We start from the raw sequence: 14,535 nt of genomic DNA on the forward strand, positions 1-14,535 counted from the left end.
GGGAATATATGTTCAAATTCTTTGAACATGAATTCTTTTAAATTCATTAAGGTTTGATTTATGGTACATGATATAGCTGATCTTGGTTAATGTCCTATATGTACTTGAAAGGAATATGCTATTATTCACTTTTGGAGTCCTCCTATAATTCTTTTATGCATTCTGCCCAGGTTTATAGCTGCATTCATTTAGAGAAACAGAGTAGATTATGCTTACTTTATTTCACTCAGAATTAGAGTTTTCCATTCACTTTGCCGACACTTTTGATTACTGACAAATATACTTTTCTAAAGTGTTCTTTATGAGGGTCTATTTATGGTTAAAAAACTATAAGCTATATAAAAGATTGTTGATGAAAATAACTTTGATTTCTTAATAAATGCCATCTCTCCCTTTCTGTAAAATGATATAATTCATAATTTGTCCTATGTCCTTTAAAGGCTTGTTTGTCATATTTTAGGTGAGCATACATGCACGATCAGCTCAAACTTTATTAGTAAGTTAGAGAAGTAAGTCAGATACAGTTACTCACTTTATCATAAGTTAGGGTCTAGATGGATCAGGGCTCAAGGAGGTGAATGGCTGTAGGGCTGACCTGGCATGGAGGTGACCATTTAGGGGTTGTGGCTTGGTGTTGAAGGCCATGTTTTCAGGGCCTGGGTCATAGCAAAAGAAATCTGTCAACCAGGAATGGAGCAGGTAAGAACAGCTTTGTGGTTATAGGAGGCTTATCCAGCTTGGAGCAAGACCTTACAAAATTCAGGGGACAAAATTCAGGCTTCTGGAAAAAGAGTGCTGAAAAGCACTAGGTTGAAGGTTGAAGCCCCAACAAGATTGGTGGGCATCAGAGAGTACCTGGGATGTGGGTATGGACTATATGAGGAACCAGGAAACTGAGGGAGAAATCCAGCCCTGTGGCCTGCTGAAATGCCACTGTGCAGAAGGAAGGCAGATGTGACTCACAGATAATACCAGCTTTGGGGCAGCAGACCTAGTTTCAGCCTGTCACCTGCTGGACCGGTGAGAGAATCATTGGTCAGAGCTGACTCATAGGGAAGGAGATCCTGAAGCTTATTAAACCTGGAGAGTGCAGACAACAGAATGATTCATATTCAGGGGTCGATGTTAAAGTGGTGACCACACATTAGCACCATCATTAATATTGTTATGGATTACATAGAAATGAGTGTATGTTTAAAACTCTTCCAGGTAGAATAGACATCTGTGTTGACATGCCAGGAAACAATGGAATTAAATATGAGAGAAGTACTAATACCTAAGAGGAAGTGTATGAAAATGATTATACAGTAGGTAAAATGGGTTGTGCAGAAAAGGCTGACTTGGAATTTATTTTTGTAAGTTGAGATCATCTGAAGCAAGGACAGAGTCTGTTAAACACCATGGCAATAATCTAAAGCTGGGTTATAATTCAGACCATGAGAAACCATGTGTTACTAGGCAGGTATTCCTTTGCTTTCTGACAGGTTGTCTATCTCTGAAAATATCCAGCACCCTCTCTCCTCAAGAAGAAAGAACCAAAAATTTGTTACTAGTCACCATAATAAAATTCCGAGAGAGAATGCAAGATGATGTTAAATGAACCAGCCAACCTCTTCCCACTAACCTTGGAACCTTTAAGTCTGTCAAAACCAGCCTGCACAATCACATTTCCTTTTCAGTCTCCCTTATTCTAATTCATCACAGGACAAGACTGACCCTGGATATGTGTTTGCACACAGGTTATCTTTAGATTGGCTTTACCTTGATGACCTGACTCCTTGCTGCCTGTGGCATAATCTAGTTACTCAGGGGAATATCAATTAAGGCTCTCGATCACACTAATTAGAATGTCTTCTAAGTGTTGTCCTAGGAATTCAGCAGCTTATAAACAGGCAAATTGGGAAAATCTAGAGGTGTGAGTTTTGCTTTTTTTTTTTTTTTTTTAATAGCCGAAAGCAATTTGGGAGGTAGAGTGCTTTAGCATAGCTGAGTATTGGGGCTGAAGTTCTTGTGCCCTGAATCTGCAATGAAATGTCTAGTTGTTCTCCACTGACAATGATTAATGCAGAATTATTAATTACTTTTATTAATGACTTGGATGAGGACATGGGTGGCATGCTGATCTAGTTTATAGATGACACAAAGCTAGGAGTTAAACAAGTATTGTGATGACAAGCTCAGGAGACAAAATGATTTCAAGACAGAATTATAGTGGCAATCCATCCAATACATGCCAGAAGAATGATCTCCAGAAGGCACAATTTGATGATCACATCAGTCTTCTAATCAGAAACCGTCAGTGGGTCCCTATTTTCTGCTTAAATTAAATTCCAAGTCCTTTGCTATTCAAGGCCTTGTCCTATTCTGATCCTAATACTCCCTGCCTTCCAACAAAGTCTCCTATCGTTCTTTTACTAATACCTTGTGCTTGAGCCAAACTGAATTATTTACAGACTATTTCCTTTTTATGTTCCATGCTTTGCCTATCTTTGAACATTATTCCCCCATTGAGTTTCTTTTCCCCACTTTCCTTCTGCTTCAATTCAGTTCTTGCTCGCTCAAAAGCTACCTCTTGTACTTAGTCTTCTTTGATTGCCATGGTTGAAGCAATCTCTTTCTTTTCTAGTCTTCAGTAAACTTTATCTGTTCCGCTCTGTGTTTTTCAGTGTTTACTTTTTATTGTCATTATTTTGGTACCCATTTTAAGTCTCTGCTAGACCTGCTTAGTGTTATAGCTTCTGTCTGAGAAATCTTTGCATATCTTATATATGAGGCATGCATCTTATTCATAGTTGATGATGTTGAACTGGTTTATCTCCTCTACTGGGAGAATGGCCTTCAGAGGAGTTCCTACCTCTTGCTCACCAGAGGGCCCTGCAATTATATCAAAGAGACTTGTAAACAGAAAGTACGCAATGCAATGTTTTATTAAAATAAATGAATGACTGATAGAAGAATTCCTTAAGTTAACAGTGTAAGAATTGGAAAGAGAATGGTGGTGGTAAAAAGGAAATATTTGATCTCAGAGGCAAAATGGTTGTTTAGGGTATAATAAACTCATTTGTAACTTTTGAACAGTCATGCTAAAGAAGGAAGCCCAATAAGAACTAGAGATTTGTGGTAATGTGTGGTCAAGAGAGGTGACAAGTGTGTGAAACTTCCATTGTCCTTAAAAGTGGCCCATACACTCTGAATTGCTTAGGCAGTACCAGTTTATACCTTTTGTCTCAGTGCCATCGCGTTTACAGGCATCTCATTTTAAATGCTGTTATATGGCCACCCTATTTATGAAATACCTCTTTGACCTTTTTAGACTGGTAGGTCCCTGTGGTTGTGAAACTGGTGCCATAGGCTAATGTTGGCCAGATGTGCGTATAAATTCCATCTCTGTCACTTATTAGAAACAGGATACGGACAAGTACCAAGGCCTCCCTTGGTAAGCACCCTTATGTGGCTGCTGTGTTCAAAATAGTGACAGTCTTGAATATGGAATTTTTCAGTAATATCCAGGTTTCAGTATTTATAACCCTATCAAGATTTTATCAGGGGGAAGATATGTCTAGGGTAGTAGGGAAATAAATATTTCGCGGAGTCGTTAAATTTCTAGGCCTTCTGTGTTAGAGATCATAGAACCAAATGTAAGGGTACAATTCGTGCTAGTTGGCTGTTTCAGCTGGTTACTGATAGAAAGGCTAAAGGTCACAGAAATTGGACTCCAGCCCCATCATTTGTCTCTTTCAGGGAGAAGCAGAGAGCAGGCACAGCAGAGAATGGGGTTTAGATATTTCCTTTTACTATAAATTCAGAGTGTGGTGGACTACAGACCAAGTCTGTATCCAGGAATTTAAACTTTCTATTCATCACTAAGAAGGAGAAGTGTCTGGATCATAAAATATTTCCAATTGGGAATAGACCACAAGAATGCTAAGGAGAGGAAGAAAATCAAATTTATCTGCCAGAAATGTGACTCCTGGTGAAAAAAATCAAGAGGAATTTGTAGTTGAATGATTAAGAGATAGTTCTAGAGTCAGACTGCTGGAGCTTGATCATTAATCTACCACTTTGTAGGCAAAGGATATTGGTTATATTATTTAAACGTCTCAGTTTCCTTATCTGTAATATGCTTTTTAAAAAAATGATCTTATTGTTTGGGTCCCTCAATTAAATTTGTTAGTATTATAAACATGCCAGAACAGTTCCTTGTCTATAGTCAGCTTGCATATGCAGTAATTATTACTTAAACTCTTGAGAGTGATAAGTACTCTCCCTTAACTTTGTATTTATGTTGACAGGATGGGACTTCTGTGGTGTGTGATGAGTCTCTACTTCTATGGGATCCTGCAGAGTGATGCCTCAGGTAAGTGAATAGCTTTTGACAACCTGTTAAAATACAAACTATCTATAGGGTAATGTGCCAACTCTTTCTGAAAAAAATGAGTTGACTACACAATATTTATATCCATCGTCTTCTGTGATATCACAGAATCATAGATGTGATGGAATCATAAAATTTTGATGATGATACATACCTCTAGTCTTCAGGGGACACAATGTACTTGGGGCAGTGGTCGTCATTTATAAATACAGGGATTTTCCATCGCCCTCACATCTAAGCCAACTAGAATCCTGCTTCTCTCCCTTTGCCTTAGGTCTTATGAGAAAAGAAATGACAGTGATGGTAGCATGACTTTGTTTTCCAAACTTCAGCCAGGGGTGAAGGAGGCATTGAGGCGAACAGTCTATTAAGATCTTTTGAGAACAAATGAGAAATGGTGTTTCTATAATACTGCTTCTCTCTAGGGAAAAAAGGACCTATCATTAGGCTCATTTTTTTCCTTTGGATATTGCTTCTTAAGAGAATCTAGCCAAAGCTTGTTTGAGTTTGAGTAACCGAACTTGGTCGTCATGGATCTGGATCCTATGAAATCAAAGTCAAAAGGGATTTGAAAGGTCATCTTTTCAGGGGTCCTCTCATCTCTAGAATTACTGCTCAGAACCAGAGTGGGTAACTCGAACTAGTGATCATCTCATTAGTAGTCCACATGTGTTTGGACTGACCAAGTTCTAAGAAAGTTTTTAGTATATATAATTGAAATGTATTTCTGTCATTTCTACATTTCTGCGGTTCAACTGCTTGATTTAACTAGAATGTGCTCAATCCAGTGGTTCTCTAATTTTAATTCAGGGAACCTAGATATCTTCATTCGAAAAAGCTTCATGTATAATTCCCCTGAAGACCATGGTTAATAGTTTGAATATCATTACTTTAATTCCTCTTCTGTGTGAGAGGTCTTTGGAGATGTTAAAATAGCGATCATAGAACCATGACAGTGTTTTCCAGTGTCTGCCTTCAATTGTTCTTTGCGTGGCATGGATTTGAGCTTTTCTCATCCCGATGATCTTTTCTGGGGTATGTTTTCTATACCACTTGAAGCATTATATTGGAAACTGAAAATAGCACTAAAGGAAGGGTATAACTAGGACAGAGTAGTACAGCTCAAAGCTATGAGAAGTAGAGATAACTTCCAACCTTGTTAGCCCTTTTCACAAGGAAAGCATCTCATGATCTGGGCTGGTTTTCAGATGCACTAATACACAGATCTACCGGCTATTTGGACCAGCATCTGTCCTGCTTGATTGAGTGTCCCATTTGAGGCTGTGATGTCCTGATTTTTAAATATGTTAAATATAACCCCTGATTACTATCAGTTCTTATTTGATTCAGTTCTATGCTTGAATGTTATCTGCTTACAGAGTCCTTACTTCACCACCTTAATTTAAAAAGCCCTCGCAATCACATGTCTCTGTATCCACCTGTAGTTTCCTTCATGACATTCATCATTTCTTGATATTATATTAGCTTTTTCTTGTCTCCTCCCTTTCTCCTTCTTTCTCCTCTTATACCTCCCTGTCCTCCTTTCCCTTCTTCCTTTCTCTTTCTCTTTTCCTTCTTCCCTTTCTCCTTCCCTATTTCTCTGCTTGTAAACTATCCAAGGACATGGACCTGTCCTCTTAGTTACCCAAATACTTGGAATAATGATTGGCACATAGACACACAGTAAGTTAGTAGGTACGCACACGTGCTCTCCCTCTCTCTCTCTCTCTATGTATGTATCTATGTATGTATGTGTGTATCTATATATATATGTTATGATATATATATATGTTATATATTATAACATATATATATATATATTATATATGTGTTATATGGATAGAAAAAAGTCCCTTCACTTCCCTTTTTGCCAAAATCGGCCAATTTTATAATGGCACTTGTTTGGATTCATACCAGTAATTCATCAATGTAGTTTTATGTCCTGCCTTCCCTTGAAGGAAAAGGAAGAGGTCACCATGTTACTCTTGTTGAGAGATCAGGGCAATCCCAGAAGTTTGTGGGTGCTGGTGTCTCCCCAGCACTCCTGGAAGTGTTCTTTTCTGAATGACCTTTACTGTAATCTGCCCAAGGAGGACCCCTACCCCCACCCCAAATGCTATTGGAAAGTGAGCTTTCTACCCAGGAACTGTGACTCATAATTCTGCCAGGGAGGCTGACTTCTTGAATAAGATAAGTTCTCATACCAGCCCCATTGAGTCACCATGGGAGCAGGAAACATGTTGTAATCCCCTCAGCCCATCTGGCACATACTCATTTGCCTTCCTTATGAAAAGGTATATTGTGTCTGTGTCAGTGATGCACTTCCTAGTTGGAGGAAGAGGAACAAAAAGGAAGTGTTGTTGACAAAAATAAAAGGGAAGGCTAATCTGGGCTACTAGGGGACAAAAGGGACCATTGCACATTTTGAGGGAATCAGTGAACCTCTCGAGCATCAAGGTATCACTTCTTAGAAAAATGTAGATGCTGGCAGACCGTTGGCCTTTCATGAGATTCTCTCTGTGTTCCAGGTACCCATTTAATGGAATCACAGATCAATGTGACAAACAAGGGAGAAATAGGCAGAAAACCCTAAAGCAATGTACATGCATATGATATTAATAGGAGTTTTGTCTGGTTGTTCTGGGCCTTTCTACATGTACCCTTCTTTTAAGGGAAGTCCCACATTTAAAAAAGAAGCCATATCAATATAAGAGCTTTAGTTCCATGAAGTTTTTTTTTTTATTTTAAATTTATTTGAGAGAGAAAGAACTGTGCATGAGTGGGAGAATGAGCTGGAGGGAAGGGATAGAGGGAGAGGGAGAGAATCTTAAGCAGACTCCCCACTGAGTGCAGACCCCAATGCAAAGCCCAATCTCATGACTTTGAGATCATGGCCTGAGACAAAATCAAGAGTCAGACACTCAACCAACTGAGCCACCTAGGCACCCCCCCGAACCCCCGCCATGCAGTATGTTTTAAGTGGAGTGAACTGGACCTCAAGGCACAGAATTCTGACTCCAGAACACAGTCTTTCTTGTAGCACTACTGTGGTTTCCTTATTTGTTCAAGAAAGTGGGAGCAACACTTTCATCTCAGATGGCCATAAAAGCAGATACTTAAATACAAGCATTTACTTTTCAGGAATTAAAGTGGTAGTTATAATGGTAATAATAAAGCTTCCTTCCCTGAGAAAGCACTTTGCATTTTACATTTTCAATGACATTTGACTCTCACACCCAAACTATGGAGTGGCCAGGCGCTTGTAATCCCATTTTTGGAAAAAGAAAATTAAGATCAAGTGTTTAAGTGAATTACGCAAAGTCACACAGCTAATACGTAACATAGCTGTGACTTCAGCTAGTTCTTCCATTCTCAAGATTCATGCTATTTTAACAAAATATACTCTCCTTGGACTCCAGTAAGACAGATACAATTAAAAAAAAAAAAAAGGTCCAAGGGGTCATGGGTTTTGCTAACTGCTAAAGAAACATTTAGTAATAGATTTCTGTTTTTTTGTTTTTTGTTTTTTGTTTTTAGATAAGAGGTATCTTTCCTCCTGACACCCCCTGTCCTGTTAGGTGTTTTTTTCAGGAGGAAAATCAATGTAATGTAAACTCAAAATTCAATATTCTCATTTTCGCATGTTATGGTATTGAACATTTCCAATATTAAACTCAAAGAAATTCTGCTTTGCAAGATTCTGAAAGCAAACTTAACTTGTCACACATTTCTCCTTTGGTATGTTCCATTGGCAGCATGTTAGGAAGTTGAACTGTTAAAACTGCCTTTAGGGTAGAAATAAATATTTGCAACTTGTGGTTCCAAGTTGGGGAGAGGGTGAGAATGGTACCACATATAATGTGGTGAATTTACAAAAATATCACCATATCAAAATTATTTGTTAGAGAGACCACGTTAAGAGGAACAATGTGTTTTCTTCCCCAAGTGTGCGTGCACACACACACACACACACACACATACACAGATCTTTGAATATAGTCTTTTATTTCAAAGTCAACAAATAGTTGACAATGTGCCAGGTGCAGGGCTAGATTTCACACACATTATCATTAATGTCACAGAAGACACTGGAGGCTGGGGTTTGGGTGGGGGTAGAGATTCTTACACACATTTTATAGTTCAGGAAAAGAAGAGCCAGGGGGTGACCTAAGTTAACAGTGCTCATGGTGGCATGTCTGATAGAGCTAGGATTTGAAGACTGCCTCAACTGCAAAAGCAGAGCTCTTTCTTTTCAACTACATTGCCTTCTTACGACTTTGTTCTGCTACTAGTAAAATCCCATGATTTCATTTCCATTAATTTTGAAGAATTTGCAGAGGGTAGAAATAATCTTCTGGTTTATTGAGGCTGAATAACACTATAGTAACTAACTGACTAACTAACTAAATAAATAAAAACACTGGCTTACCAAGAATTGAGAGACACTGCTGTAAGTTTTGACTGTTTCACTTTGTGAATGTTTAATGACATTAAAGAAATCATTTAATCACTCCTTGCTCACTGTGACCTTACCTGTCAATCCAACCAACCAGCCAACCAACAATAACAAAGCCTTGGCCAATTTTACCTTCTTGCTTTTTTTATTAAAGAGCATTATGGTCATTATCATATGTCATGGATGCACATAGCATACACCCTTCCTGTGATTTAAATAAGCATTTTCTAATGGCAAGTGTTTAAAATCTTTCATTTAAAGATCACGCATTTGACTTTATATTACAGAATCCAGGGTAAATAAAGGAAGGCTCTTATGTCAATGTCTTCCAGTTGAGTCTGACAGAAAGATGAGAAAATAAATACCAAACAGAATGCTGTAATAGAGCAGAGAAAGTTACTAACTATGTAGGGAGATACTGGAGAACACATCTCGATCAAAGAACACTTGCTCTTTTCTAGGAGAAAATGTATCCTTATTTGGTAAAGAACAGTGCAGTGCGATCAGGGATCATGGTATTTAGAGCCCAAGCTGGAAGGGTAGGCTGGGGACAGTCTGTGGAAGACAGGAATCCCTGTAGGTAAAGAGGATATTTGTGTTTAATATATTTTAGATATAGGTGGTTAGTTCTTTTTTCTTTTTTCCTTTTGTCTTGCTCTTGTAAGGGCTTATAATATTTCCAATACAATGTTTCAGTTCTGGTTTGGATTCACTTTGTTGCCAGCCCTCGTGGCCTCATATTATTTGAATATACTTTTTAAAAACTCCAAACTTAGGTATACTTGTGACATTCAGGGCTGTCTTTGTTGTCCATGACTGGTCACCCTGAACACACTTCATTTCTATGCAATTTAGTCCAACAAGAATGTCTGAAGAATACAGTTTCATTTTATTCTGAGATCTAAAGGTCATTGGAATTATAACATTTACCCTAGGGTCCTTTAAATGCTTCCCCTTGGGAGCAGATATCTTCTCTGTTTCTTTTTCTTTTTCTTTTTTTTTTTTTTTGTATGTTAAAACACATGATGCTTATTTTTAAGTTACTTATGCTCCTCAATGGTGGATATTCTATAGCCTGATTGAAAAGAGGTTTGAGTACCATAATGTATTGGCTTGATGCTGACTTTGCATATATAAACTCTCCTGAACAGCTTCTTGTATCACAGTGATAATTCTATGTTTAGAAAAATGACCTGATTCTTCCTTCACATGGCTGTGTTAGTTAAAAGAAACCAGGCTTTTTTCAGGGAATACATTTCGTGTATAGGGTTATAAGTGACAATATCTGGTTTTTGAGAATTTGTTCAGGTTTAAATCACCTTTGTTTCTGCATTTCCCCCACCCCCACCTCAGATCATTTGTTTCTGCCTTATTGAGATGAGCTTTGTAAAACCAGATCAACTGTCTTGATGATCAGTGACTTAGTCCTGGGCCAATTCTCACCCATTTTTATTCCACTGTTTTAAAAATATCTTTTCTCTTTAGCTAATTAACTTCTTTAGAAAATAATATATATATCCATTCTCAAGATAAAAACAATGGTTGCTTTATTTTTAAATCCACTAAGAGCCAGTGTCTCTCATTATTTATTTTTGAGGAACAGAGAGAAAATGGGCCCATTTTACAAATAATCTGAAAACCTCAGTCAATAATTTCAAGTACCTATTATTGAAACCTGTAAAAGCTGATATACAGAATTGCCTTCTTTTGTCTTTCTGCTTTAGAGGCAGTAGGAACACTGATAATACAAGATGACTGAGAAAATGTGAGAGAACAGATAAAATAATCACACCTTCAATAATCTAGTTGTGGCTGGGTTGTGTTGTTTTCATGAATTTTATTTCTCTTTCTGCTGTCAAAATCAAAACTTTTGGTATAACTATACATTATTGAGAAATAAGTATCACATCCCTGTCTGCAGAGTCTGGACTAGTAGTAGTTTAAGGCTCTTTGTTTAGCAGCCCATTGTGTTTTTTTTTTTTTCCTTTTGAGATACTTTCATATTTTTTGAAGTGCCCCGTGATGTAGGCAGGAGTATGCACTTTGATATGTACACCAAGGTGTACAATGCAAAAATGTTTGCATTTTTCCTGAACTTATATAACCAAACATTTGGGTCACCTTAAAGTTTGAGCTTGTCATGCCAGCAAAAGGGAACAAGTGAAAAGTATTGGCTGACTATGCTACTCAGTGGAACTTGTGGGGTCTATACCATAAACATAGATACTCAAAAGGGAAGGAACTGAAAGAGAGTGCCTCCATCAGTCCCTAATGGTTTTCTATGTAAATATGATTTTCTTAACATTATATTGTGGAGTTTTGATTTCTCATTACTTAAACTTGCATACAGGTACAAGCATAGTTGAATTATAGGACTATATTATTGTTAAAGCAAACACAGATCTACAAATTTTTGTTTCCAAGTGGATCTCAACCATTATTAACCATTATTTACTATAACTTTGTTTGTCTTTTTTTACTTTGGGGAGAAACCTTTAGTCATTCACCATGGACTTGTTTGCTATTTAAACACATTATTCCTAATAGCTTAAATTGATGTGCCTGAGTTAACTTTGTTCTCTAGGTCTTTTGGGAGTTCATACTGCCCCCCAATTGCTTGATGAACTAATTTTTGCTTTTCAGAGAGAAAGCATTAATTTTATCCTCATATTTTCTAATTTGATTTGGACTTTTTGATCTGTCTTGTTCCCTAGGGAAAATTGAACTTCTCTTATGCAAGACTTTTTGACATCTTATGGCTTGATTCTAAACGCCTCTTCAGCACTTTTACTGTCCACTCAGGGTAGAGGACGATGAAGAGAAGGAGCAGGGAGGGGGAGAGAAAAGGAAGAGAAAGGGAGAGAGAGAATAGATGCAGATAGAGATACCGATAGAGACAGAAAGGCTGAGAGAAAGGAGAGAGAGAGAGGGAGAGAAGGAAGAGGAGGAGGAGAGAGAGTTAGAGATACAAAGAGAGAGATAGAGATAAGAGGTAGTCTTCCCATAGATGGGCTCCCTGGATTTGATACAAAACCAGGTATATATATCTTTCATATTATTAAAAAAAACCCAAATTTTTAGTACTTAAATAATCCCCCTTGGTCTCCCCTGCCCAAGCTTTATATTGGATGGCATTCTTTTTGAATGTTTCATTTTTTCTAGGTTTGAATGTTTCATTATTATTATTTTTTACATTCTCTCTCCTTCCTAGTGTGTTAAAATGATGAGAGCAAATAGAAGACTTAAATAATATAGAGATGTCCTATAGTCTTCTCCAGCCATTAACATGCCCAGGGATAATGTTGTGTCAACTAAGTATTTTGCACAATACTGTTGTTTTGAAGGAAGTATACAGCAGATGTGGTGGGAGCAAAGAGCTGTGCGTGGCCTTCACGAAAATGAAGAAGAGACAGCAGGCAGGAATGTCGGACTCTGTATCCCTCTTTGCACTCTGCATTCATAGGGTCTAAGGCAGAGACAATCTGCTGTTGTTTACAATTGACACTGAGCCGTAACACATCTTTCCTAGCAGCAGAAACTGCTTCAGGCTCAGTGGCAACCCAGCTTGTATTCAGGTCTAGGAGGAAGGTGTGGCTTTGGAGAATAATTAAATCATGGAAATTGTAAATAGAACGGTTAGTAAGTGAAAGTGTTGGAGGAGTAGTACCCACTGCATGCAGTGTTCTTAGCGAAATACTTAGGAGGATTTCAGGAAAAACATGAAGGCAGGGTCTTTGTTCCGGTTTGCTTGATTAAAGCAAACTCTTAGATATCTCACCTTTATTAGTCTAAATATCCTGTTATTAAAAGAGTTCTTTCTCTCATCTACAATGCAGTGATAATTGATGACTGAAATAGTCATGAAGCATACATACTATTGAATTTTTTTTTTATCCCTAAAGGAAGATCATGTCAAGCTAAGCATGGCTTTAAATCTCTTTTATGCTAATTGTCTGTAAATTGGTAATAACTATCTACTGGAATGTGTGTGTGTAATAGAAGAGAATGAAGATGAGGGTGAGGGAAATTTAAATTAACATTAATTGAACCAGGGAATGATTTTATATATATATGTATTTTACATAAATTTTTGAACAGCTCCATTAGATAGAAATAGGCATTTTCATTTCTTTACCAGTAAGGAACTCCAGATTCAGAAAAGTGAATTTAAAAAGTTAAATTAACTTAGTAACTTACTATAGCTATTAACTGGTACACCTTGTATACCTGTTTGACTTTAAAACCCACGCATGCTATTTGTGCTATACTCTGTTGCTCCTAAAATTCTTTACATTTATAACTCTTTGCTTTTTAAATATGCCAGCCACAGCTGTCTGTCAATAATTGACGATATGGAACACACACATTTGAAAAGAAACATTCAGCCAATTTAAAAAACCAAACATAGGATGTGATTTTTCATGTCGCAGAAACTATTTTAAATTTATTTGCCCTAAGCTTCCTGAAACATACACAGTGCATTTGCATTACATATATTCAGATTATATACATTTTTCCAAGGTTATAAAAATTTTTCTAAAGGACAAAGCAGTTCTAAATAAGATTACGGGTGGATGAAGGAATAGTAGTTCATTGCAGATTTAGTGGGTTTGAGTGGAGTGGGAAGCCATTAACTTTAGTTTGCTGCAAGATTGCTTTGGCATTATTCATTTGGCTTCCCATGTGGCTAACTCAAAGCTACTAAATGTAACATCCTATCTTTTCTTTTTTACCCAACTGGAAGAGGCTTTGTCCTTCTTCCTGGGTGTTTAGGGACTTAGTAAATGATGTTTACATGTGGCTCAGAGAGTTTTTTGGTACCCAGCAGTATAAAGCTCTAGAAAATTCTTTTTAGTCTAAAAATACCAGATTTTTTTTCCTGCTAGACTTTGGCAGTGATTGGGTGTGAATTTTGAAATTTGATGATGGTTTCACTCCAAGTTCCATTTTTTTCCTGATGGAGCTGGAATGTTTTATCTTTTTCAGAAAATGTCGTTTTGTGTGTGTGTGTGTGTGTGTGTGTGTGTGTGTGGCAACAAAGTAGCCAGAATAACTGTCACCTGGATTCAGCAACTGCATAGAAGATTGGGTTGAGGGCATTCTCACCAATCCATACATAGATATATTATTTCACTCACTGCAAACTCTCCAGAATTGAATGGCTGAAATTCTTTTTTCAGGTTTAATGAACAAATCCCTTCCGATCCCAGGGAAATCAATAGTTTTCATAGGTTAGTTATCCATTTTAAAGCATACAATAATCACAGAAGAATGGTAGGCATCCCCCTCTTATTTTGAGAATGCACCTTTGTGATTTAAAAGGAACAGGTCTACATAATGTACATTTAGAAAAGTTTCTTTTTCTTTTAAGATTTTATTTATTTATTCGAGAGAGAGAGAGAGCAAGAGAGAAAGAGAGAGAGAAGCAGAGACACAGGCAGAGGGAGAAGCAGGCTCCATGCAGGGAGCCCAATGCAGGACTTGATCCAGGGCCCAGGATCACACCCTGGGCTGAAGGCAGGTGCTAAACTGCTGAGCCACCCAGGGATCCCCCTGCTTTTTCATGATTAGATGTGAAACCTAGCCCAGTAGATGTCTCCTGGGTGCCTGTTATATGCAAAGCTTTGTACCACAGGAATGTAAAGATGAGTAAGACACTTTGCATTCATTCATTCACAGTGTACGGATATGTGCTAGGCATTGT

General features: G+C 37.6%; 1 protein-coding gene across 6 annotated transcripts in view; it reads left to right on the top strand.

The window, feature by feature from the left end:
- Positions 1 to 14,535, top strand: part of IL1RAP (interleukin 1 receptor accessory protein) — a 128,896-nt gene that overhangs the window by 42,568 nt on the left and 71,793 nt on the right. For all 6 annotated transcript variants that reach the window (XR_013369528.1, XR_013369527.1, XR_013369529.1 and 3 more), the window contains exon 2: positions 4,293 to 4,357. Coding sequence is in view for 3 of the 6 variants with exons in the window: in XM_077880082.1 (XP_077736208.1) it covers positions 4,294 to 4,357 (64 nt within the window). In the remaining 3 variants the exon portion in view is untranslated. The remainder of the gene's footprint in view (positions 1 to 4,292; positions 4,358 to 14,535) is intronic.

This window comes from Canis aureus, chromosome 31 (assembly GCF_053574225.1).
Source record: "Canis aureus isolate CA01 chromosome 31, VMU_Caureus_v.1.0, whole genome shotgun sequence".
Taxonomy (NCBI): Eukaryota; Metazoa; Chordata; class Mammalia; order Carnivora; family Canidae; genus Canis; species Canis aureus.